Source organism: Andrographis paniculata, unplaced genomic scaffold (assembly GCF_009805555.1).
Source record: "Andrographis paniculata isolate CXL003 unplaced genomic scaffold, ASM980555v1 Contig59END, whole genome shotgun sequence".
Lineage (NCBI taxonomy): Eukaryota > Viridiplantae > Streptophyta > Magnoliopsida > Lamiales > Acanthaceae > Andrographis > Andrographis paniculata.
The window spans coordinates 1775696-1801596 of record NW_026137594.1 but is presented as its reverse complement, the minus strand read 5'-3'; the positions used below and the strand labels follow the sequence as shown (position 1 = coordinate 1801596).

Sequence of the window (25901 nt, the reverse complement as noted above, 5' to 3'; positions counted from 1 at the left end):
AATATATATAATAATTTTGACAATTTTACAAGTTCATTCCAAGATACCAAATCATTTCTATCTATTTTTTTATTATTTTTTATAATTCGCTTTCGCTATTATTATTCGATGAGTAGACTTTAAATAAACCTTGTCATACCTAATAGTTTACCGAGGCTATTCCTTATTCTTATTATTATTATTATTATTTATAATATGAAATCCGCATAGGCTATACAGATATACGTTTTGGTAAACTTTAACTGCAAATTAGGTTTTATAAAACAAGTCACGAACCATATGTGGCATATCGACCTAGAGGCGCTGGGACTTCCTTTAATATGTATTGTGACATTAGATATGTTATTTCTTCAAATGTTAAGAGTGCTAGAGAATATAAAATTAAGTTTCAACCTATAGGTTTAAGGACTTCACCACTCTATTATACTCTCATTTCAAAATAATAGTTGAATAGAATGTTTTACAAAATAGATATATCGTAAATAAAACGAAAAAAAAAAAAAAAAAAAAAAAAAAAAAAAAACTTATGAAATCCATGGATGGATACAAATTTTTGAGACAATAGATCTGAAAAAGTAACGGAAAATATCAAATTTTGATATTATATGAAATCCATGGTAACATTTTGATGAATCAATAGTTCCTCTAAATCATCGGCCATTGCCACTACATCCACTCACATATATACATATGTATATATATTCAGTCGTCGGCAAGCATGTCGTAGAAAACCTCGGGCTTCTTCTGTTCCGACAAGCACAATGTCTGAACACACAAACCATATATATATGCACATCAATATTCATTAATCCTCATTCAATATTTTTTACTTAGAAATATGAAGGTCGATGTCTGAATTACCTGCATAGCCGATGCAATGTACATCAACAGCGATTCCGACCACGGCTTCCCGATGAACTGCACCCCGATCGGCAGCCCCGACGAGTCGTATCCCACCTTTAAATATTGAATGCCATACCAAAAATTAAACATACTAAAAACAACAACAAATATATATATATATATATATATATGGTCGATGTAAGGCATACCGGAACCGTTATTGCAGGCAATCCTAGAAAGTTTCCGGCTATCATATACCGTACTAACCCCGCTGAAAAAAAATAAAAGAAAAAAAAATCGAACCATCAGTTCTATCCTCAAGAAACTCTTAAGGCGTTTCGCGTTAAGATATTCTTTCTTTAAAGTTTGAATTTAAATTTCAAATATGAAAATAATAATAATAATAATAATAATTTAAAATTTTATTTAATACTCTCTTCGTCTCAAAACTATAGTTTGAATTATATTTGATACAATATTTAAGTAATATTGAAATTATATCGGCAGTGAATAAAAAGTACAAATAAAATATTTTTTTTGCCGCTGTGAGTGTATTAGTGTAAAAAGTAGTGGCAATTGCGTAATAATAATAAAAAAGTAAGAATAATTTAGAGATTATTATTTTGGAATCGACAAAAATGATAAACAAGAGAGACAGAGAGAATGATATAAATAGATGTTATAAATATTAAAAAAAAAATACAAATTTGATTTATAATTTTTTTTTTATGACGTGGGAACCAGCAGCTGCTATCCGAAAGTGCACGTAAACCCCCGGTCGAACCTAATACCTTAAAAATCAGACCCGACCGAAAAGTTACACTAGGCAAACCATGTGTGGCAGGTGACCTGAATCATCTGGGATTTGAACCCCTACACCACCGTGTTATCCTTACGGAACAATTTGATTCATAATCTTTGGGGAGGGGGGAGTGATGAACAATATCGTACCAAAATCAGACCTAAATAAACAGAGCCTCAATGTACTCATAGATAAGCTTTACGAGCTTTTTTTTCTTTTTTTTCTTTTTTTTTCTTTTACCTCCGTTTATGTAGTCGAGTTCTCCGGTGGCTACTGCATCGTCCTCGATTGTGTATGCTGTCACTCTGTCGAAACAGAGCAATCGAAAGTTCTAAATCAAAATGATCGAAAAACATTTTCACGAGATATTTTAATGAAGAAGGAATCGGAGATTTACCCGGTGGATGGAGTAACAATGACGTCTGCCATGGAAAATATCTTCCGATGGATTTCAAGTTGCCGATTCCTGCAATTAAAGGCAAGCAAAATTATCGCCAGCCATAGAGGAAGAGCTTGGAGCTACATAAGATCGCCTACCGGATTTTTTGAGCGTTTAGGTACTCATTGGTGTCGAAAGTAGCATACATCGCAAGGCCTACTCGGATATCCCATCCCATCTCCGATTTATCACTGTCTTGTTTCGATCCTCCCGATAAATTATTCACTCGTCGATCACAAGAAATCGAAAGAAAGCTTAAGAATATGAAAGTACAGAACTCACAACTTATCGAGGTAGCCGGAAATCGCGTTGCTGCATTCGGTCGCAAGTGTTACGTAGTGAGCTAGCCGCATCGATTCTATGTCCAGTATCGTCACATCTACCGTCTAGAAAAACAGAGCAAGAATGATCGATTATTCACTCTCAGATCGATGATATATAGTGAAATAATTATGTATTTTTATCGCATTCCAGTACCTTCCAGCCGTATGTCTCGCATAAATTCGCGACAGCATCCGAGCAGCATGTCCTAATGTTGTCGCTGCAGTCGTCGAACCACTGGTCGAGGAGGAAAGATCGATGCGATGAGCGAACCATTCGAAGGTTTTTGTTTAAAGCTTTGATCTTGAGAACAAACCTTTTCGTATCGCGCCATTTTGATGTTCAACGATGAGTAGTTTGCGGATTTGAGCTCGGGGAGACCTATTTTCGGCTGGTTTTGCGTCGAACAAGCGATGAAAGTGTTACGATTCGTTATGTTTTTGAAAAAGAGGTTAAGACATGTAAGATCAATCTTACGACTGGATTGTCGAAGGGGCGAGACGAAGCATCGCCGCCAATGGCAGCGTAGCTGAAAAAGGTCGAAAGTATTGATCGTTAGAACTTCGAAAGAATTATGTAAGAATGCTAACGAACGGGTCGAGGAAACTAACGCGATGAGCGCATCCTCGACTGTGGCTGCGAGAATCCCGACCATCCCGATCGTATAGTTTAAGGGAAGAACTCTACAACCATCGAAATCGACACATGATAAATTGATTTCGAACGCAAGGAGAAAAGGAAAGGAAAGAAAAAGCTCAATAGTCACCCGTCGTGTGGCACGCATGCGAAAGTTGGCTTCATACCGACAACGCCACAAAGTGCTGCGGGGAGTCTAACCGATCCTATCGAAAGTCCATGAACGGAAAAAAATTTCAATGATCAGTTTGATCTCTTCGAATCTTATATTAAAACTATCGCAAATTCTTACCTCCTCCATCGACACCAAGCGCGACGGGACACAATCCCGCGGCGACCACAGCAGCGGAGCCACTCGAAGAACCTCCGGTGATCTTGCGCCGGTTGTACGGATTTCTAGCAGCCCTTTTAACAAACAATTCGAGAAATCGTTACTGTTAAAATACTATATAATACGTAATTAATTATGTATTTTTCTTACAAAGATTAGACTTTTATAGGATGGAAACGGTTTGGGTATGGGTCCGGTCCAGCCGAGACCACCCAAACACACATGGCTGGACCAGAAATCCGAATTGGATCCGATTATATCCAGACCCAATTTGAACAATATCCAACAAGATTTTATGGACTCAACAGATTCGAAAAATCTTTTACAACTTTTAAAATTTAACTTATCATTGGATCCGAATCCACCCGACATATATTAAAATTTATATATTTTATTTAAAAATATTATAATAAAATAATAAATATATTAAATTAAAATAATATTTTTAATATAATTTATGTTATTAATTTTTTTTTCATATATAATTAATATATTAGTATATTAATCGAGTCCAGGTCGGATTCAGGCCTAGGTAGAGTCCACCATTGGACTTGAGACCCGACTCGATAATCATATACAATACCGACCTTGACTTAGACCTAATATCCGAATAATTGGACCCAATTCTAAATAATCTGGTTAGATTTGGATTGGGACTACTTAAACCCATTGTCATCCCTAAATTTTTAGGTGAGATGATTATTTAACAGTTACGATCAAAACGCGTACCCGTAATGAGGATTGATGCCGCTAATCCCTCCTCCGAGCTCATGCATATTCGTCTTGCCTACGATCATTGCGCCGCACGACCGGAGGCGACTAACGCAGGACGCGTCGTTCGTGCATTTTCGTACTCGATGCATCCATTTCGTGCCTCCTGTATATGGTTTTCGTCGAACGATGGTTAAGCGACCAGAAATTCATCGAGGGATCGATCAAAGATGAACTAGAATGGCCTTATTACCGGTAGTCGGATATGGCAAGCAGTCTATTTCATCTTTAACAGCTACCGGGACACCATCGAGGACCGAGATAGGTTCGCCTGGAAGAACATTAGCTTTGAGTCGAGAGACGAAATTTGAAAACGAATGAAAAGGTCGCGACACGAACCTCGCTTGTAGCGCGCAGTTGATTCGGCAGCTTGTTTCAAAATATCCTCGGCGTCGGAGTTAATGAAGAAGGACATCTGCAGATCCTTACTCGACGATTCTTGTAAGAAGGCGATGAATCGACGAGCTACCTGTCGCAGAGACAGGGAGTTTCCATTACAAGTTTTTTGTCGATGTAATGTTTCGTTGTGAAATCTTAATCGATCATTACCATCGTCGGAGTTGTTTCCCCTGAGGTATACGCCCTGGCGTAGTCCATTATCGTCCAGCGCCGGAAATTAGGATTTCGAGGAATCGGGGGGCTTAAACAATCCACTGCCTGTTGGACCTTCTCCGGGGGCGACATATCGGCGTCGAGATATTTTGTATCTTCGCTGCGACTTTCTGTCATACAAAATATGATCCATAAGCTTGAAATACGTCGAGATTTGTAGTAGAGGAAGATAAACGATTCGATACCTAACCTTGATATGGATGCGATGGGGTAAAGTGTGGCGATTCTTGCAATGATGCGAACGAGACAAGCTACAAAATCGACATGCTAACACAAAGTGAGTCGACTTATAGATCGGTTTTGTACACACACTTGCATATATTCTAAGATCACAAAAGAAAAAAGTTGTCCTATTCGATCTTGACGAGGAACTAAAGATCGACGAATTTCATTACATTCTATCGTTAGGTGTGAGTTGTTGAAAAACTATATCATGTCTCATTAATTGTACATATTCCTATTGGTTTAAACTTTTAGGTGAGATGATAATTTAATATTATATCAAAATATTTTAAGTCCCATCGGTCTCTTTAAAAAAATATATTTTCACCGTCCATTTAAATTAACTCATTTGGGCATATTGATTACAAAAAATAAAAATTATTAAAAAAGTGATAAAAAAAAAAAATGTGATTAAAGTAAATTGTTGAATAGGTCAAGCAGAACTCCTTGGCTTACAAGGTGAAAGACCATTCTACTTAATATCAATTGATTTTAGATTGTAAGTCTGGATCACTCGTTAACATAGTTTAAGAGCCATAAGTCTCGAATTCGAAAGATGAAACTCAAATTTATCGAAAAAAGAAAAGGATTATCGACGAAAAATGTTACTTTTTTGGGGAAAATGGTATCGAGCAAATTCAACGACAAGAAGCTGTTATTCTTTATTTGTTTCGATCGGGTAGTTAGCATTGAGCGATGTTCTTGCGTAGAACTTCGTATGCGTTACGAGGACCACATCGATCACATCGACCGGTTGCATCTCATCTCATATCATTACATTCTTTGAAGGCAAACATTAAATTCATCGATTTTACGTAGTTCAGATGTCACTTTGAGCTAATTATTGTCACGTTCAATAATTCCCAATTTGTTGGAATCTCATGGCATTGTCCAGACCATTAATTGAATAGGAAGTTAACCACTTCGATGGCTAACAATTTCAGCTAATTAACCTCACACGCAATGATAACCTCCAAAATAAAAAATAAAAAAAAAAAAAAAAATAAAAAAAATTGACATATATGAAATATTGCATTCAATAATTATTTTATTTATAAAGAAAAATCAAAACCTAAAGAACACATAATATTATCTAATTAAGGTGTCGATCGGATCAATACCTATTAGATCATGGGTGTGCTAGCTTGTGTTTTAATTTTAAATATATTTTATATTTAATATTTAAACAAATAAAAACATCATATACGACAACAATATCTTCATATTATAATAAATTAAAAAAAAAAAAGTCACAAAGGGACACATCCTATATCCTATATTTTAATATATGCATCATGCACTTGCCTAAATATTTATTAAAATTTATTGAGATAATAGAGAGGGTAATTGACCATTGGCTTTAAATTTTGTGGTCCATTTAAACTAAAAATATTTTTATTATTTTTTATATAACGTAAAATATATAAAAAATAAAATTAAAAAAAAAAAAAAGAATAATTACATACATACCTTGTGAACTAGATTGTTCTTCTTCAAAAAGAATGATAGGATGCCTCCAAAAATGGGGGCCTCCAGACCCCAAGCAAATACTTTCACCAGAAGACCAGTCATTCGAGGAGCTTTCAATTTCATTGTACATAAAAATTAATTAATTAACTCTCATTTAATTTAATTTAATTTAATATTTAAAAAAAAAAAAAAACTGAAAATTCTACTATGTTCTTTTAACAAAAATATATTTCTATACAATTTTTTTTAAAAATTATTAATATATCACACATATTCGGTATTATTATTATTATTATAATCCCTCCGTCCAGTTAATAAGTATATATATTTCTATTATTTTGAAACGTCTAATTACAAAGTAATTATTTCATTAAATATTCTATTTTTTTTTTACAAATATTACATTAATACTTTTGTACCAAAAAATAAAGACAAAAATGTTATTATACTACCTGATGGAGTATTTTTTTAGTCTCACATAAAAAATAAATAAATAAATAAAAAACTTTCCTTCAAATTATCTCACAAAAACAAATACACAACAAATGAAACGGATGTTGTGTTAATTAATATATATATATATATATATGTATATATAAAACACAGAAACACCAACGGGTGTGTGTGTGAAGCACTAGTGCATGTCACAACAGATCAAATGGATCTTCCAAACAGACATTGAGCATAAAGAGATGAATCAATTAATTCAACGGAGAAATTAATAAGAAAAAATAATAATAAATTAATTAATTAATTATTATACCTTTAACATCAGAATGGACATAAAGGTATTGACTGTGAGGGCCAAAATCGATTTCCTGGAGGGACTTGTACACCATTCCTCCTCCTTTCTCTCTCATAAAATTACCCATCTAATAATGTTTCTCACTCTAAAACTAATCTTCTTCACAACTCTGCACAGATTATGATCTATATGACACTATATATGTATATATGTGTCTCTGTCTATATATAAACATATACATACATACATATATATATATATATAGAGAGAGAGAGAGGAGAGAGAATATGGTGGAGGGAGGCTGTGAGAGCGTAGGGTGGGGTTGGGGGGCGGAGATGGCAAGAAGTATTTTGAGTAAATATAGGTGCTGAGAAAACGATGAGAGAGAAAACGAAGAGAGAGAAAACGAAGAGAGAGAGAGAGAGAAGCATTGGCAATGTCGTGGTGGTGATCGAGATATGAGGAGTAGCAAAAGAGTGTGTGAAACTAAAAGGATGTGTTTGTTTGAGGATCCGATTTTAAATTCACTATTCATCTAATTTTTTTTTTTTTTTAAAATATCAAATCAAATATTTATTTTTTATTTTTTATATTATATTAAAAATAAATTTTACATTAAAACATCACATCAACACCTATTTATATAAATCGTACAACTATTCAAATTCAAAATTTTTACTATTCAAATTCTAACTCAAAATCCAAATCCCCAAACAAACACACTACAGTATGGAAGAAACAATAAGGAAATCTACAAAATACTTTCATTGCCATTTATTTATTTATTCATTTATTTATGTTACCAAGGTTATCTTTTTGTTTGTTATAAAAATTATTTTAGTGAAATTGTTTCAATAAATATACTATTATTTTTTTAATTTTCTTTTAATGTAAGACATAAAGAATTGTGTAAATAATATAAAGATAATAAGCATGTGTAATATATTAATTTTTTTAAAAAAATGTATTTTTTAAAATTGATGAAAAACCACATTTATTGACATTATTGTAGACACAGAATGTAAGAGTATAATTTTTAAATAATTAAAAATATATTACTTAAAATAATTATAAATTAAAATTAAAATAATTAATTAGTCTAATTGAAATTTAAAAAATTTTAAAATAAAATTAAAGTGTATATTTTTTTAAAAGAAAATGACAAAATAAGTGAGATGTATAAAAATTAAAAAAAAAAAAATAAACATGATAAATAGGGACGGATGGAATATAAAATACAAAAGTAAAAAATACAAATACACTGTAAATAATAGATATACTATTAATCGAGCTTTATAAGCAATTCAACAAACTTCCGTTAAAATCAATATATGTAAGTAAATGTTCAATAAATGCATCGTACTATATTTTAATTGATATACTATGGGTGTGTTCGTTTGTAGAATTTTAACAAAATTCTACTGTTCATCTAATTTTTTCCCCCCAAAAATATCAAATCAAACACCTATTTTTTATTTTTTATATTATACTAAAAATTAATTTTACATTCAAAACATCACATCAATACCTATTTATAGCACATCATACAACTATTCAAATTCAAAATTTTTATTATTCAAATTCCAACTCAAAATCCAAACCCCCAAACAAACACACCTTATATGTCTATCTTTTGTATTTTATTGTTCTGCGTCTGGTTATAATTGTAAAATAATAATATTCCTTCCCTCCCAATAAAAAAATATTTATTAGCTTTTTGCACGTAATTTTAAAAATATTGATATTATATTGGGATATAGTAGAAATAAAATAGAAATAACTAAAATAACTTTGTTAGTATGTGTGACGTAAAGGTAATGGCATTTGTGTAATATATTGTAAGTTGTAAGGGTATTTGTAATGTTAGATAGATAGTACACTTACTAAAAAGAGAAATGAATACTTTGTTATGGACAGACTAAAATGAAAAAATGGATACTTTGTTATGGGACGGAGGGAGGGAGTATATTAATGTTAAAATAAGATAGATAAAAATAAAATTAGAGTTTTTAAAAGAAATTATAAATAAATATTTAAAAATTAATTGTTATTTATTAAAATAAAAATAATAAAATTGTAGTGATGCCGCAAAAAAAAAAAGTTACATTAGGATTTGTTTGTTTAGTATTTTAATTTGAGGTGTATTTTTGTATGTGAAATATAAAAAATTATGTACGTAATATAGAAATAATAATTTTTATTGAATATTAAATTTTTTATGTGACGATAGAATATATATTATGTGTATTAAGAATCGTGTAAAAAAATATATTATATAAATTTATTAAAAATATTGGATTGGTTACAATCTAGAATGTTGTATTGCCGTACCAAAGTCTTAGTTTCCTTTTTTGCTCAGTCCGATTTTCATAAAATTTCTATATTTCACTTTTCAACCGCTTTCAAATAGATTTGGTTCTAAATTTTGTATTTTTAATTAATATATTTTTTATATTATATATATAAATAATTGCGTCGGTAATATAAAATTGATATTTTATATGAAATTGTTATTTTTTATAAATAAAAATATACATTATATTTATAAGAAATTACGACAATAAATATATATATATATATATATAAAGTGAACACAACATTGATGTTTCTATGTTGTGGAATTAAATTGAATTAATCTTCAATTTCAAAACTGAATATTCTACACACATATAATGTTATTTTAATTTTGGATGTCTATGGTATTAATTAAATTAAATATCAAAATGAAATTATCTGTTTCATCTTTCAAGTCATTTGAATAATTAAAATTAATAGTATTAATTGAAGTAATAGCACAGATTCCTCAAGTCAATACAGTATGGTACCCTTGACTATTACATAGATGGGTGAGAGATGATAAAAAATAAATAAATAAATAATAAAACATAAAAATAAATGGTTCATTGTTGTAAATAATTATAGATTGGAAAAAGGAATTATTATTTACAATATTTTACTATCACAAGGGATTTGTTATTGTTAAACTTGTCAACTTAATTTTATTTTATTTTTCTATTTCACTATTTTGTGTTTGTATTTGAATTTAGACGTAACTCGCGTGATTAATCAATAACAATCCAACGATTCAAACTTATCGATTATTTTATCACAGTATGTTGATTAAGCACTGCGCTGAATAGTACACCGTGTGCTACCGGGCAACACACAATATACGTTAATATAATACAAATACAGCGCATGATTTAATAACACATGATATAATCTCATACAGCACAGACAATATTTGATTTTAACATATGACATATTCTCATACATCACACGTTGTAATTATGAACAAACAACATATGTCTTTATTACATATATCATATAATGTTTGTAATAAAAGCATGTGTTATTTCTGTATTTCACCGGTGCTGATTTTTAAAATTCAGCACCGTAATCTTTCCCGTTGATTAATCAATAAAATATTGATTCTAACAACTGTAAAACCGTAGAACTAAACTCTAAAGTTACTAATATATACAAAAATCTAAATGACAATCTTTTTAAGTTTGTCTTGAATATGAACCACCTTTGATCGAAATTAAATATATTTAATCAGACATAACAAAATACATTTGACTTACGAGTTACTGTTATCTAGAATTTGTACGAAAAAATATCATAGATTGCATGAAATGTTGATAGCATTGAGCTTAATTTTCAGAATTCCGGCGCCACAACCAAGACTAACTCGAATGGGTTGTTAATATTATAATAACCAATTTTATTTATTTATTTATTTATTTTGTAATAATAGTTATTATTATTATTATTATCATCGACTCTAGCATGCCTAATGAGAATTGAACTTGAACTCCAACCAGAGCTGTAAACACTCGAACTGAGCTGAGCTTATCATGTTTGGATTCGACTACTCAAACTTGACAAGACAAGAATTAGATAACGGAGATAGTAACATTTAATGATAACTTCGTCCTATTCACACTGGTAATAGACATTTTCGGCAAGAATTGATATTCTAGTGGGATCAGATCATCTAGCATATATACTAAAGAAGGGTTCATGAGCTAAGCTAGTCTACAGCAACCTAACAGCTGATACGAAACACAGAAGGACACGACGTAGCCATTCAATGATCAGTAGCAACTTGTGTTCATGGTAAATAAAACTGACGGCTGTAGCAGCGGGGAAGAAAGAATTAGGGATCATCAACAGCAATGAAAATAAGACTTATCAATGATCAAAAAATTGCTGTACAGGATTCTCAGAGGCAAACTAGAAATTCAGCCTCAACTCCCGATCGAACTCTAGTGTGACATCAGCTGGTTCACACAGAAAATTCTGCTCAAATCCAACATTATATACAAATAAACACAAGTTCGAAAGACTAACTTGCATATATATACCTGCAGCCAAATCTGAAAGAATCCACCACATTTGTTGCAAAGCCCTGATATATCCATCCGTAGCCTCCACCCTCAAACTTGTGCAAGCCGAGTGCATTCAAAGTGGGGTAAAGTTCAAATTAATGTTGATTGTTCAAGAAAACCAGTTTCCAGTAGCCAAGACTGGCAAAGGGATGCTTGTCAGTTGAGATTACTGACTTGCTCCACGGCATTGCACATCTCCAAGCTATACGCTTCGAGGGCCTGAAGTACTGGAACAAATCCCTGTTGGATCAAGTTTGGCACAGCATCTTTCAGTTGTTCCATCACCGTGCTGTGCTTGGAATATGCTTCTCTAAGCTTCATCCTGATCGGCATCAATGCCGTATACTGTGTGTGCACAGTGTAAAATCTAGATCCCATAATGCAGGCATTGGCCGAAGCATTGTCGGCCTGTGTGATGAACAATGCATACTCTTCCCATTCGACACCAGACTTCAAGCATGCGTTCTTCAGCTGTTTCTCGTGGTAATCGGAGAAGTACTCCATGTTGAACCTCTGGTGCTGCTCCTCTCGCAGCTTTAGGTGTAAAAGCCTCAGAATCAGACTCAAGTTATTGACGGTGTGCATAACCTGAACTGCTGAAACTGTCTCAACCACACTGCACCACCTGTAGCAGATGGCTAACACAGCTGGCGCGGAGGGGCTAATGGGTTCTGAAGCATTGTTAGGAAGGAATTTCATGAGCCAGTTTTTCATGAGATCTACCAATGATCTCTGGCTCTTGACCCAATCAAAGAAGGCATTCCCGAGCTTTGTTATATCAGCTTCCAGCAATAGAATAGCCTTCAAGCTTAAATCACTGCTACTGCATGTTACGCCGGTGCTTGCTTGGGCATTGGTGAGAGCATTCGCTTGCTTCTTGTGAGCTTCAAACAGCTTGCTCCACATTTCGTGTAATCTGCAGATTCATCAAGACAGCGGGTTAGTCATTGCCTGTTGAAATGCATTCTAAGTGCATATGTACGATGTCAAACAAGATGTTGATACTCAAATTCAAATTTTATTATAAATAAAAAATGAAAAAATAGAATTGATATATGCAAGGTTGTCACAGCGTCAAAAGGGTGCTGCGCCTGTGGACCGCCATATAGCCATGGTGACATGGCGCCCGCCATGGCAACAATATGGTGATCACGGCGTAAGTATATAAAACTTATATGTACATATTATATCTTATATAAAATTAATGTTTATAATTAATTTTATAGTAACATGTTAAAAAAATACAAAATAATTAATAAATAAAATTAAAAGATGATTTACAAATTAAAAATAGTAACTGTAAAATAAATAATAGATAATAATGTAATGCACTAAATAATAATACTATTAATAGTATTTAAAAAATAAAAATAACCCCTAAGCCCATAACAAGAGAGAGTAAAGGAGACCGGTTGTACGCCATGGAATGAAGCGGTTGTACACAATGGACAACCATGGCTAGAACATGAGAGAGTAGAGCAGAGCGGGGAGATAGAGGGTAACAAGTTAGATTGAATCAGATTCAAGATTTACGGGTTGAGGTCGATGCAATTTGGGGGCTGGGCTGGAGATCTACAAGGCTCTTGGCTAGCCTGCCTAGTGCCATGGCATTGCCATGGTGTTGTTGAGGCATCGCCATTGCCTTGCTAAGGCCGACCCAAGTCACTTTGTTTAATATGGCGAGGCGAGGAGTCCTGGCGCTCCCCAAAAAGCACCAGGATGCCATGGCGTCACCATGGCATGGCAACGCCATGACAACAGTGGATATATGCAAAGCAATTAAACACAAAAATGCACTTGCCAAAAAAAATATTTGAAAAATATGATCCTGTAAGAAACTAACTCATGGTCCATTACTCCATTATATGCTATTTTTATTTTTCATTAGATGCTTTAGCAATAGATTTAGGATTGATTATAAAGAACACAAGACATAAAACCCAAAACAGAAAACTAAAATTAAAAACACTTTAAAGAGCACACCCTGCATTATTCACTTTCATGATATTAGGAGGTCATTATTAACGTGTTAACAAAATCAAAATTCAAAAAAATTATATAAAAATAGAACACGGCATATGACAAAACCAAAGTACACAAGGTTATAGTGTAAAAATAAATACACTCTCTTAATTTATTTAATTAAGCAGTTAATACAGGTAGTTTAAACTTCTAAACATGGAAAAGACCGTAAAAGGGTCACATAGTAATATCCTACAATTTTTATTTTTTTTTCATCCAATATATTTTTTTCTTGACACGATTCTCAATATATATAATATTTATATTCTTTCTCTCACAAAAATCAATAAACAAACAAACCCTTGTTCACATAAGTGAGATTATTTGCCAATATTTTTTCTAATTTCACATTTCAAGTGCAAATTGTGAACCTTCTAACCCTTCTTTTTGTGTGTGTGTGTGTGTGTGTGTGTGGGAGTAGGAGATATTTTTATTAAAAGGGAAGTATACAGTATACAAGATAGCAGAGTTTCATAAACTCATTTTTAGGAGATATTTTATGAGTGTTGGAATAGAATCTTGTTCAACATAACTTCATTTTTCAAAACTCCTAAACATTTTAGCTCGAGATTTGTTCATTAATCGAAATCCAACAACTTTAATATCCTTAATCTACTGTTTTGTTTAATCAGAAGAGCCATATCAATATCATTGCAACTCACAAAAATTGGTGTCAACTACTAATTTGAATATTAAAAAAAATTCAAAATAATTGATTCTTACATACCTTCCAATCATGTCACATAGTTGGGGATGCAATTCTTCATCCCTTATCTTGTGGACCCTAGCGGCTATACCTTCAACCACTGAGATAGCTACCTTCGCTCTTGGAGTCAGCCTTTGTAATGCTACGTGGCTGGCATCCTTCATGCACGAATCCGCACCTCTATCATACAGCTTTTTCAGCTTTTTGTGCTCCTTGTCGAACTCTTGCCCAAGTTTGTCTTCAACCTAAATTTGCAGGAGTAATATTTTATTCAGGTGGCATTCATCATAAAACAACAAAATAACTACATAAACTCTAAGGTCAGTAATACACAAAGAATAAATGTTGCAACATATTTCACAAGTATTATTGTGAAAAACCTGTGCAAACACTGCCGCATAACGCCTGGAATTGCATATACTTAACCAAAATGCTCTGTACAATAATAATAATAATATATTAATCGACAAACCAAAATGCTCTGCACAATAATAACAATAATATATTAATCGACAACTATCATCGAGAACATATAAAGTGGGACAATTACAATATAGGCAACATATTCAGAGAATTATAAAATACCTAAGAGAATCTTCCATTACAAATAAAAATCACAAAGTTCAATTCAAATTATAGGAATCAGCAGGTTATTCTTTCAAAGTACTAGTATATAGAGACCTTCATCCAAGGATGAAAAGCAATGAATATAGAAAGAGGATTAATCAATGTGGAAATCATGGAATGAGTGACCTCTGTCAAAAAGTTTATGTAGCTCCAGATTGTAATCTGTGGTCTCCTTTTTGTACAATTTACATATTCAAAATATTTCTATACCACATTAGCTTGACAAAGTTACTGTTTGCCAAAATGAGGGAGAATATTTCACTCAGTTCACATTTAACCAAAATATATAAAATGTTAGCATGACCTTCAACATGCTTTTATCACTTCGGAAATTCTAGAAGTGCCCTTAGTTCATAGGCAACATCAAGTGTTGTCTATAGTTCTTACCAATCAAACACACTACTCAAATTCATATTAGATACACGCTTCATTAAGAAAATTTGAAACAAAATAGTAAGGCCCCAAATTTAGTTCAGAAGATTTTTATTATTATTTAATCAAAGAGTAAAAGTAGTTTATTATTAGAAGATATGCATCTCAAGTCATAGCATTTGAAGATCAATCTCATAAAAGGAGATCAAAATAATCAATGGGTTAGTTCTTAATGATCCATAGCCTAAAAGTCGGAAAAGCAATTAATCTAAGATAAATCATTGAAATACAATCACGTATGAAGATTTCAAGGATAAATGACTTTTCTCTGTATTAACTGAATTACACATTGGAAAGGAAGTGTAAAAAAGGATTTATTATGGCATAACCACTTTAAAGTACATCTGATGAAAAAAATTAAAAAGTATTATTTGCGACATGCCTACTCAATAAAAAACGATAAAAACAAATGAAAGTTTGACCTTCACTTATCATATACATTTTGAATATGCATCTCTATATTATGTTACAGTGTAAGATGTTTCTCAGCAAATTATGATCAAAACCATGGACACGGAAAATTATCATAAGGTAAAGAAATAGGCCTAAAACAAAGCAGCAGAGCACAGCTTTGACTCTCTTTGATAACTTTGTAGTGAACTATGGTGTAATAGTGAGGGGGAAAATGAGCAAGAAGTACTATTGGAAAATGCGGATGGCATAGTCAAAGAATGCTCTAGGGAATGAGAAGACAATAAAAGAAATCTACTTATTAAATAAGAGAATAAAAGGTTTAAATGTGCTTTTATTTATGACTATATTTTTAAAAAATAGAGAGATTCTCATAGCATGACAGTCCTATGCCCATGCCTTCCAAGATATGCATCATAATACATTTTACATGCACTTTATATCATATATGATTCGACAAGTATTCGCATAAAATTATGTTGTTTAGAGCGGAAATAAATAGTATGCATTGATTGAAGAAGTCAGTACCCTATCACACCCTGTGATTAGATTATTCTAGAAGTGGAAATTGTTTCCCATAATTGGGCAATTTCATCTACAATAGATTTGTCTTTATGTAGAAATGTTTTTCACTGTGTACAAATGAAATGCGTGGCCAATCCAGATAACATGACATGTGTTGAGACTTAAAAGCCCAATTAAGGTTCATATTGCCAGGTAGGATTCAGAAAAGTTTATTTCATGATATCCAATAGGTCCAGTTATAATGTACATGACAGTGGAAATGTGAACACATCTACTAAATAACTTTTATATTTTAAGCGAATCCTATTGTATTAATTTTGCATTATTATATACATTAATGAATTTCTCACGCCCCCATTGTTTTTTTCCTCATATAAGTTGCACTCCATTACTCAGAATGGGATTAGAACTCAGACAAGTTAGAAAGATTAGTAATATGAAAAGAACACACACATACACGCAGAGAAGATTGCATTACTTCAACATTATTACTTTCGAAATAGCAATTAAATCATGGACAAAGCGATGCTACAACATTGTGAACAAGTAACATCCAAGAGAAATGTACTCTTTTTAAATAATAATAATGATAACAATGAATGATACTTTTCTCTCATGTACATTATATCTAATTTTAGCAACTATTTTGACATTGATACAGAGCATTTGAATAAAACAAATATAATCAGCTGAATATCCACTCTAAGCCTACACGACCTCTTTCAAGGTATAAACCATGCTTTTAACATACTTCATAGGACCGGATGAATTTTTAAGATGTGTTATGCGAGATAAAGACTAGGCTAGACTCAATCCTGAAAGCATAATAGTTGCAATGTTCATTTAATAAGAAATAGAGAGCTCAAGATTAAATTAGCAAATGTGTAAGCTAAATTGAATTTTGTCCAGCAGTGTCTAGCAAATCAAAAGTAGCATATGGTATGTTGTTCAGAAATTTAATGCATTTCTTATACCACTTTAGATGTATGTTTTTGTTTTGGTTTTTTTTTTTTTTTTTTTTAACTGTGGAGGTTACTTAATTATAAAAAGAATTTCAACAATGGCCCAAGAGCACTTGGCTTAATGAATAAGAAAGATAAAATGCTATGGAAATATAATTTCATAATTTGTAATACTTGATAGAGAACTAATGGATTATGACTACTTTTTTCAGTTGAGCTGAGTTAATAGCTAAGGATGCCAACCTACACTTCAATCTCACCCTTTACAACCTGTCATCTCAAATCTCACAAGGCAGGTTACTGAAACTACGGAGTAATTGTGTTAGAACACTTGAAAATAATTTTATCTATGTTATTTTTATGTGATTTCCCATTCAATGCTCGTACATAGTCATCTTGTTCTATGAGAACAGAAAATTCACATATTAACCTAGCCTAGAATGTTGAATGAACTAATTTTTCTTACAATAATAAGTCTAGATGCTAAACTCAGATGTTCAAGGCTAAATTATGAGTATGTTTACAGGGTGCCCCATGCTATCCATTGTAAGATTTAAAGTTAACGAGTTCATTGTTATTGGTTGATGATGAATTCTCAAGCTATTGCTCAAGTTTAAAAGAATCTCACCTTTATCATCCTGTGCATATATTTCTAGTTTAACTCCATTGGGTTCATAAGTCTTTGATTTTTTTTCATCTTTCTACTCATTTTGTTTTTAATAAATAGATGAAGTGAGGCCCTAGGGCAAGATACATAGGAAGCAGAACTACACTAGAAACAAGAGAAAAACAAACAAATGGGGGAGACTAGAGCCAGGCCACAAAATCAGGTCTGCCCCAAGCCCCTCTTTTTGCAAAATGGTCTTGTCAAAGAGTTCGCACTTCTAAGAAAATTGCTGAAAATCAAGAGAAGACGCCTCAAAGATGAACCCCTTAAATTTGTTAAATGTCAACGTTTAAGCTCCAAGGAACCGAGGCTCCTTGGATCCACCTTATGGCGTTTGTGGGATCACTCTCAAAACTAGTTAACACCAGGTACTCCAAGGTATGAATAATAACAAAAGTTTCTGCCACTAGGAGTTGGCCAAACCAATATATTTGGACATGATGAAAATAGTTTCCCTTTAATAATCTCTAATATATATCTTGTAATATTTACACGGCAAGGGGAGGAGATCATTGTACCACTCTTCAATAGCAAGCTGAGATCTGAAAATTATACACTCAACCAAGAAAGCTTCCCCTTCGAACACCTTCCATGTGATACTCCAGGAGTTAAGTCGTTGCTTGGCCAACTCCCGTGTGTAGATGGGCCGGTATTAGGCTATTCGAAGTTGATTAGAGGTTAAATGAATTGAATAGATTACTCATGTAACAATGTGCACATTTCTTTTCGGTAGCCCTACTGAAAGAACTCTAGAATTAGCATGCTTGCCCTAGAGTAACTCGATGGTAGACGACCCTCTGGGAAATCTCTCAGGGTGCGTGTGAGTGAGGATAGAAGCACATTGGAAAGACTTGTGCTGACTTGTGGGGCCAGTCTATGATCCTGACATGCTCGGCTTCGCGTGGCTTGCGGGCCGAGGTGTTATAGTTGGTATCAGAGTCGACCTGCGACAGTCCACAGTCGTTGACCTGGTTGTTGAGAGGCCTAGCAGTTGACGATTATCGGGGTGCAGCGGGGGAGGATGTGATACCCTCAAAGCTGGATCGTTGCTTGGCCAACTCCCGTGTGTGGATGGCCATTCGAAGTTGATTAAAGGTTAAATTAATTGAATAAACTACTCATATCAACAATGTGCACATTTCTTTTCGTAAGCTCTACTGAAAGAACTATAGAGTTAAGCGCGTTTGTCCTAGAGTAATTTGAGGATAGGTGACCCACTAGAAAGTCTCCCAAGATGCGTGTGAGTGGGGACAAAAACACGTTCGAATGACTCGTATTGACCTGTGATGGCAATCTACGATCTCGACATGCTCGACTTCGCGTGACTTGCAGGCCGGAGTGTCACATTCCTTACTGCCTAGCAATTCATCGACACCTTTTAGAACTTTGCTAGTACAACCTCACGACACTATCAAAAAAGCACACTAAGCGCACAGGAAAGCAAGAACACAGAGGCTCAATAAACTCACTAATTGAGCGTAAGTGTATTGCTCTCTCTCAAAGGTGGTTTAAAAATGAGAAGTGCTCCCCTATTTATTAACACAATGATCGGTCGGGCCTCAGGCTATCTATCACGGGACCAAGCCTATATATTACAGGATAAACATAGACTAGGTCAACATTATTGGATAAACATCAACAGGGTCAACGGTTTGGTTCTTGGTATTCTCTCGGTCACCTTGAGGCTTCATTTCTTTTAAGGCTACATTTTAATTGTTCTTGGCCACATATTTGGTATGTGACACGTGGAAGCTTAATTTTAAGATTAATAAACTTCGTTTTCTCTCTTTATGTCATATGCCATTTCATTGTTTTGATCATGTGTCTTGTTTCTCGCATTGATAAGCCCAAAAACATCTTTCGCTAGCCTTCGCTCTTGAATACTCTAAATACAAAATTAATTTTCAAAGTTTCTAATTTATTATGTTTTATTTATGTAATTTGATTGTCAAATCTATTTGATTTTTATACACATCCAAATTTATATTTTAAGTACATTTTATGCTTCGTTGTGTTGAATTTGGGAGAAACATAGGGTTTGTTCACCCAACAACTTTTGTTACACAATTTCTGATGAATATTAATAAAAAATACAATATATACATGCATCCACATAATATAAGTAATATATACTCAGTCAACAATTCAACACAAAATATTATTTTTTATATTATCGACACAATTCTCCATACCTCACACAAAAAAAATATCTCAAGCTAAAACAACAAACAAAAACACCCATAATTTCAACATTGTTTTTCATAAATAATTGCAAACATCATGTGTGGCACAATTTACCAATTTAAATGCAATAAGCTTTTTTATTCACGCCTCACGCTATGACTAAGCTTCTTAAATTATAGCACACATTGTAGAAGCTACCTTATATGGGATGGTGGAAGATCAACATGGACGGATCAAATTTTGGAAAACTAGGCTCGACAGTTATTAGAGTGGTCATCCGAGACCATCTTGGTCATCTTCTATTCATTTTCTCTCAACACATTGGTACGACCAACTCAAATAATGTAGTGATTTTGGCAATTGTAAAAGCCCTTAACTATCTTGTCAATGCTATCTTAGGCCCCTTCCCATAATTTGAAACGGGAGTGGCTATAAAAGCACATCTTAGGCCCCTTCCCATAATGTGAAACGGGAGTGGCTATAAAAGCACACTCAAGTGGATCTATGGACTTGACACACATGACAACATGAATATGCCCAAATACATCTTTCATTAGCCTTTACGATTGAATTCTCAAGCAATGGAAGTCATTTTCAAATTTCCTATTCTATTATGTTATATTTATGCATTTTGATTATCAGAGTCAAGTTGATTTTTATACTCATCCAAATTTATATTTTAAAAACGCTTTGTGCCTCCTTGTGTTGAATTTGTAAGCGACCGAGTTCAACAACATTGTTGGTAACTGGTAAATATTACAATTATTATGACTAGCACAAATTACCAATTTCAATGCAATTTGCTTGTTCTCTTCACGCCTTATGCCATGATTATGCCATGATTACTAATGTGTTTATCGATATTTTTTTATTTGAATAGTAATTTGAATGTGATGTTTTTTTAGAGAGAAATAATATATTTTTATAAAAAATCATGAGAGTTGAATAGTAAAAAAAAGTAGACATAAATGATAAGTGACCAATGCATAAATTTCTTAAATACTAGCAATGTTATAGAAGCCACCTTCCGTGGAATGGTGGAAGATCAACACAACGGATTGGATTTTGAAAAACCAAGCTCAGCAAGTATTGGAGTGGTCATCCGAGACTCAAATGATGCGGAGATTCTGGCAATTGTAAGTGCCCCTAACTGTTTTGTCGGTGCTCATCTTGAGCCCCTTCCCTGAATTTACCTTGAGAATAATTATAGGCACACACTCGATTGGACCTACGTATGCCCCTCCTGGTAAATTTAATATTGAGATTTATAAACATCACTTCTCTTTGCTAAATTTCTTTTCATTGATTATGATCATGCACCTTATTTCTCCAATGGTGTAGCTGATTTTTTTTTGCTAAATATGATGCCCCTGTCTCTTTGGTCAGAAGGATTATGATATTGGAAAGTTAATATTGATTGTTTGGGTTTCGGCAAACTCAATCCAAATAGGAATTGGAAAGATCATTAGTGATCACAACTGGCATATCATTTTTACCCCCTCAAAGCAATTGCGATATTAATAAGGTTCAGCACGGCACTTCTAGATATCCATGTATCATCTTATAGCATATATCTCCAAGTGCCAACAAAAAGGAAGACCTCCGCAAGGTGTGGGCAAGAGGCCCTCTCTCCAAAAAAAAAAAAAAAACAAAAACACAATCTAAATTCATAATAGTGAAACCGATAAGGATTAAATCTGATGAAATTGGTAATACCTTAAAATTCACCCCTACACAATATATATAAGTTGTTATGATAAGGCCAGCAAGATTGTGATAAATGTGTGTCATCTATTAACTTATTTAGGATATCAAGGAACAAAACTCATTGAACTAGCCATCAAAAGATCAATCGCTGAATACTGATTGACCATATATCAAGCCTCACAACAACTTAAACAAGAAATCATCACAAAAGAAATCCCATCGACATGAATAAAATTGGAAAGCAGTACATACGAGCTGACACATCAATACTCACAAGCATAAAGAAACAGCAACATTCAAAGCAATCCCGACACAAACCATTTTGATATGGAATGTGATCTGAAAAAGTAAAACATCATAAAGAATAGAATATCCATATATAGTATTCAGGGAAGCAAAGTATATAAATGCCTGAACTATTTCTGATATGGGCAATCTGCAATAGGACAATTATGTTCTTAGACAAGAGCAAGTATGAGCCTCCACAGCAACAAGGGGGAAAACAACGGCATGAGATAAATCATAGGAGGTACATTATCACCTCCCAAGGAACACACTAACAAAGCTGGGAAAAAAAAACACTTTTTTCTCTCAAAAAACATCACATCAAACATAATTTAAATCAGTGAAGGCATTACCTTGACCTCTTTGTAGAGTTTATTTTCCCAAACACAGAGTTTCTCCAGCGTTAACGACAGACTGCATGGCATCATGTTTGTTTCATTCAGAAGATTCTGGCTGCTAGTCCTCCTATGAACAGATCTTCTGAACATACCACATGCCAAGCCCAATGTTCCTCTAGATGAGGCTGCAGAGGAACTCTTGCATAAAGAAAAATCTGCAATTGTTCAAGACAAACAAACATTGGTTTAGAATAAACTCCACTTTATACAGACCACACAATCACAAATATCAACTTGTTTACCTTCATTATTTGCAAATATTAAAACACATTAAAATTGTTTGTTGTGGCTCCAACATGTGCAAGCACATCAGTTACAAATATTAATATTTCCTCGCTAATTCTGATTTTAGGAAAAACCTGATAATCAATCAATGCAGGATTTGCGTCCACTTTGGAGAGTATGTATCATTATTTTGAGTAATATCCATATCATTTTAATGAACAAGAATAATAAATATGATGCAAGATACATTTAGCATTAAGAAATAGCACTGGATTAGCTGATAGTAGGAACAGTTTCTTTTTTCTTTCAGATCTAAATTTTAACAAAGTTGATGAACCTGTCTATGCCACACCCTGCATTTATTTTCTTTCAGAAATTTTAGCAAAATAACAAAATGTTTTTATGGATGGCATGCACTAGCACATGTCAAAGTTGTTACCTGCGCTTAAAGCAGTTCCAAATTGGCAGGGTTCAAACATCGTTGAGACATTTGCTCCATGTGTAATAATGTCAGTAAAAGCATCATACACTTCATTAAGCCCTTCCTGCAGATCCCACGAGCCACAAGAAGATGTTCTCAATGTGAAAGCAGCATTTGCATCTGTTTCAGAAGGAGCTTCATGTATTCCCTCATCCTCTGAATTCCCCACCTTCTGTTCAATACATTCTTCTTCATGATCAGCGCTCTTAGATTTATTTATTTCTTCCACTTCCAATCTGTGAGACCCAAAAGAGCTGGAGTCACCGATGCTCCGATCTTCCCCACTTTGGCCCCAACAAACATCTGGTCCTTCATTCACAACATCAGCCTCACAATGACACTCTTCTAAATCTTCATCTACCTCCACGATGTCATCAGCCAGAGTATCTGCCATTCCTGGGTCACCAAATTCAACTTCAAGATCTGGTATTCCTTCCATCTCCCTTATTTCTCCTAAATCCATGTCATTTCCACCAAAACTAATTTCATGGATTCCCCGAAAATAAGAATCTGAAAAAGAATCAACAAAGGTAAAGGGATTCACACTATCCCAAGTTGAAGCATCGTGATACAGGGGCCTCAATGGATCACCTAAATGTGTTTGATAGCCCCTAATATTATTAAAAGGAGTATCCAATAAACGATGATCTAATTCTTCACCCTCCTGTTGAAAGAGCACAGGGGTGGGCATTTGCTCGCCTGAAAATGGTTGGTTACCGCCCAAATCAGACCCAAAATTTGGATCCGAACTCCCCCAGCTATTCAATTGTGTAATGGTTTGGATCTCAGATGACCCAAACCTGTACGGAAGAAGAATCATCTGATGATTTGTGGAAGTCCTAGTAGCACTGTTAGCCTGACCATAACTTTTGCGCATGTTATATGCAGAATATCCAATTGATGGCCATGCTTGTCTGATAAACGTTGCTGACTGAGGCCCGGATGAATTTATATCTGCATCTATAAAACCAGTTGATACAAGATGGTCATCAGCAAGTTCATCATCCTTTTCATCTTCCACACCATTATCACCATTTTGATTACATTCCGTGGTGGGACTTTCAGATCGAGGGACCTCCTCCAAGATCTGATGATCAGAACCTGCATCAGATACGGAATTAGAAGAAATCACAATGGATTCCTCCATAAAGCGTTTAAGTTGATTTTGAACGCCACGCACGGATTCAAAGTATGCCGAATGCGTAGATGCAAGGGAACACCAAGAATCCATGGCAGCCTCAATCAACTTTTTTCTTTCTCTGCACAATTTCACTGCTTCTGAATCAATCTTCGACGCACTACAACCCATCTTAACTTTATGAAGATTAAGATTTTGACAAAGTAATAAACAGAACAATCCTGAAGCTTCCACCCAATGATTAGTTTAAAGATTGGATGAAAAACTGAAAAGCAAACAAACAGCCTCACACCCAAACCCCTCAAAAACACTAAGCACCCACCCAAAGAAAACTGGACCTGATTGATAGAATGCAAATGCGGCTTCACCAAAACCAATTCAACATATAAAAAGAATACACACAAGCATTCAATTGCAGGATTACAAATACAGGATTACAAAAATGCAGATAATAATATTACAGTAATACTTCAATTTGAATCAAATCCAAAGCAACCAACTGAGATATGAAAAAAATCAAATAAATTTTAAAAATCAACGATACATTAAATTCACCTAAATCCAGACTCGCAAGCGCCAAAAAAAAATTATATATCGAGGTCATAATTTTCAAGCTGCAGCTAAATTAGGAGAAAAACCATCAATGCGGATTAATTAGTCCTAAAAATTAAAGCCATGGAGCTTTGCGGGTACACGTATTGCATCAGATTGCGCGGACTTGAATACTTACCGTATGGTTTGAGTGGCAAGCGTCGTCATCCGATTCAAGAAATTCAAGAATCGGATTACATTTGCGCTTCGATTGAGCATCCCCGTTCCCTCCCATCATTTGCTGCGGATTCAAATGATTTTTGGTATTACAACGATCGGATTCACTGACGTAGAATTGCGTGAATCTTCCGCTGGATTCGCCGAGGGTTTTGAGAAAATCCAATTTATGTAATGTGTACGGATTTCGACGACTCAGGATTTCTTTTATATATATATATATATATAATAATCCCAACGGTCAGATCTTTTATTTATTTTTTAAAATTGTAATTCAATTTACGGACAATTGGGCAAAAATCCCTCTGTCTATTTATCATTTGGGATTCAGTCCCTAATGATAAAAAATTGTTCTGCACTCCCCCCTTTTTCCTTCTTCCTTCTTCTTCCTCCCTAATCGTATTTCTCAAAAAATTCTTGTCAAGCCGTTGTCCTCTTCCGTGAGCTCGAAAGCCACATCCCGCACAGGTAAGGTTCTTAATTGTTCGCCCGATTTTACATCGCCGCTTCTTGTCTGGTTCGATTGAAAAATTTTCTAGGGCACTCTTCGAATCCTGTTCCGGTTCCCTGTCGTCGGCGGTCGGTTGATTCGGTCGAAGAACTACCGAAGGCTGTCACCGGTTCCGTGGCCCGTATTTCTTGGTCTCCGGTGAAATTAGATGTACCAAATGTGTTTTTGTGTCGGTTGATTCGGTCGAAGAACTACCGAAGGCTGTCACCGGTTTCCTGGCCTGTCTTTCTTGTTCTCCGGCGAAATTAGATGTACCAGGTGTGTTT

General features: G+C 34.0%; 2 protein-coding genes across 4 annotated transcripts; both read right to left on the bottom strand.

The window, feature by feature from the left end:
- Positions 1–568: 568 nt before the first annotated feature.
- LOC127257858 (fatty acid amide hydrolase-like) lies at positions 569–7590 on the bottom strand. Of its 2 annotated transcripts, XM_051284350.1 has the most exons (20): positions 7211–7586; positions 6448–6557; positions 4946–5006; positions 4693–4865; positions 4483–4612; positions 4337–4414; positions 4102–4249; positions 3334–3446; positions 3172–3247; positions 3017–3088; positions 2883–2934; positions 2722–2796; positions 2562–2642; positions 2367–2470; positions 2183–2275; positions 2043–2111; positions 1886–1950; positions 1053–1114; positions 862–957; positions 569–765 (listed from the first exon to the last, which is right to left on the bottom strand). In XM_051284350.1, the coding sequence occupies exons 1-20, from the start codon at positions 7317–7319 to the stop codon at positions 703–705; spliced, it is 1830 nt and encodes a 609-aa protein (XP_051140307.1). In that variant the 5' UTR covers positions 7320–7586; the 3' UTR covers positions 569–702. The 2 variants fall into 2 exon arrangements, with proteins under 2 accessions (XP_051140307.1, XP_051140308.1); XM_051284351.1 differs by lacking the exon at positions 2183–2275 and having other exon boundaries at positions 7211–7590.
- Positions 7591–11286: 3696 nt separating this feature from the next.
- On the bottom strand, positions 11287–25292 carry LOC127258640 (protein ALTERED PHOSPHATE STARVATION RESPONSE 1-like). 2 transcript variants are annotated; one of them, XM_051285585.1, is made up of 6 exons: positions 25087–25292; positions 24399–24477; positions 23177–24319; positions 22468–22667; positions 14336–14559; positions 11287–12502 (listed from the first exon to the last, which is right to left on the bottom strand). In XM_051285585.1, the coding sequence occupies exons 3-6, from the start codon at positions 24093–24095 to the stop codon at positions 11743–11745; spliced, it is 2103 nt and encodes a 700-aa protein (XP_051141542.1). In that variant the 5' UTR covers positions 24096–24319; positions 24399–24477; positions 25087–25292; the 3' UTR covers positions 11287–11742. The 2 variants fall into 2 exon arrangements, with proteins under 2 accessions (XP_051141542.1, XP_051141541.1); XM_051285584.1 differs by lacking the exon at positions 24399–24477.
- Positions 25293–25901: the final 609 nt, after the last annotated feature.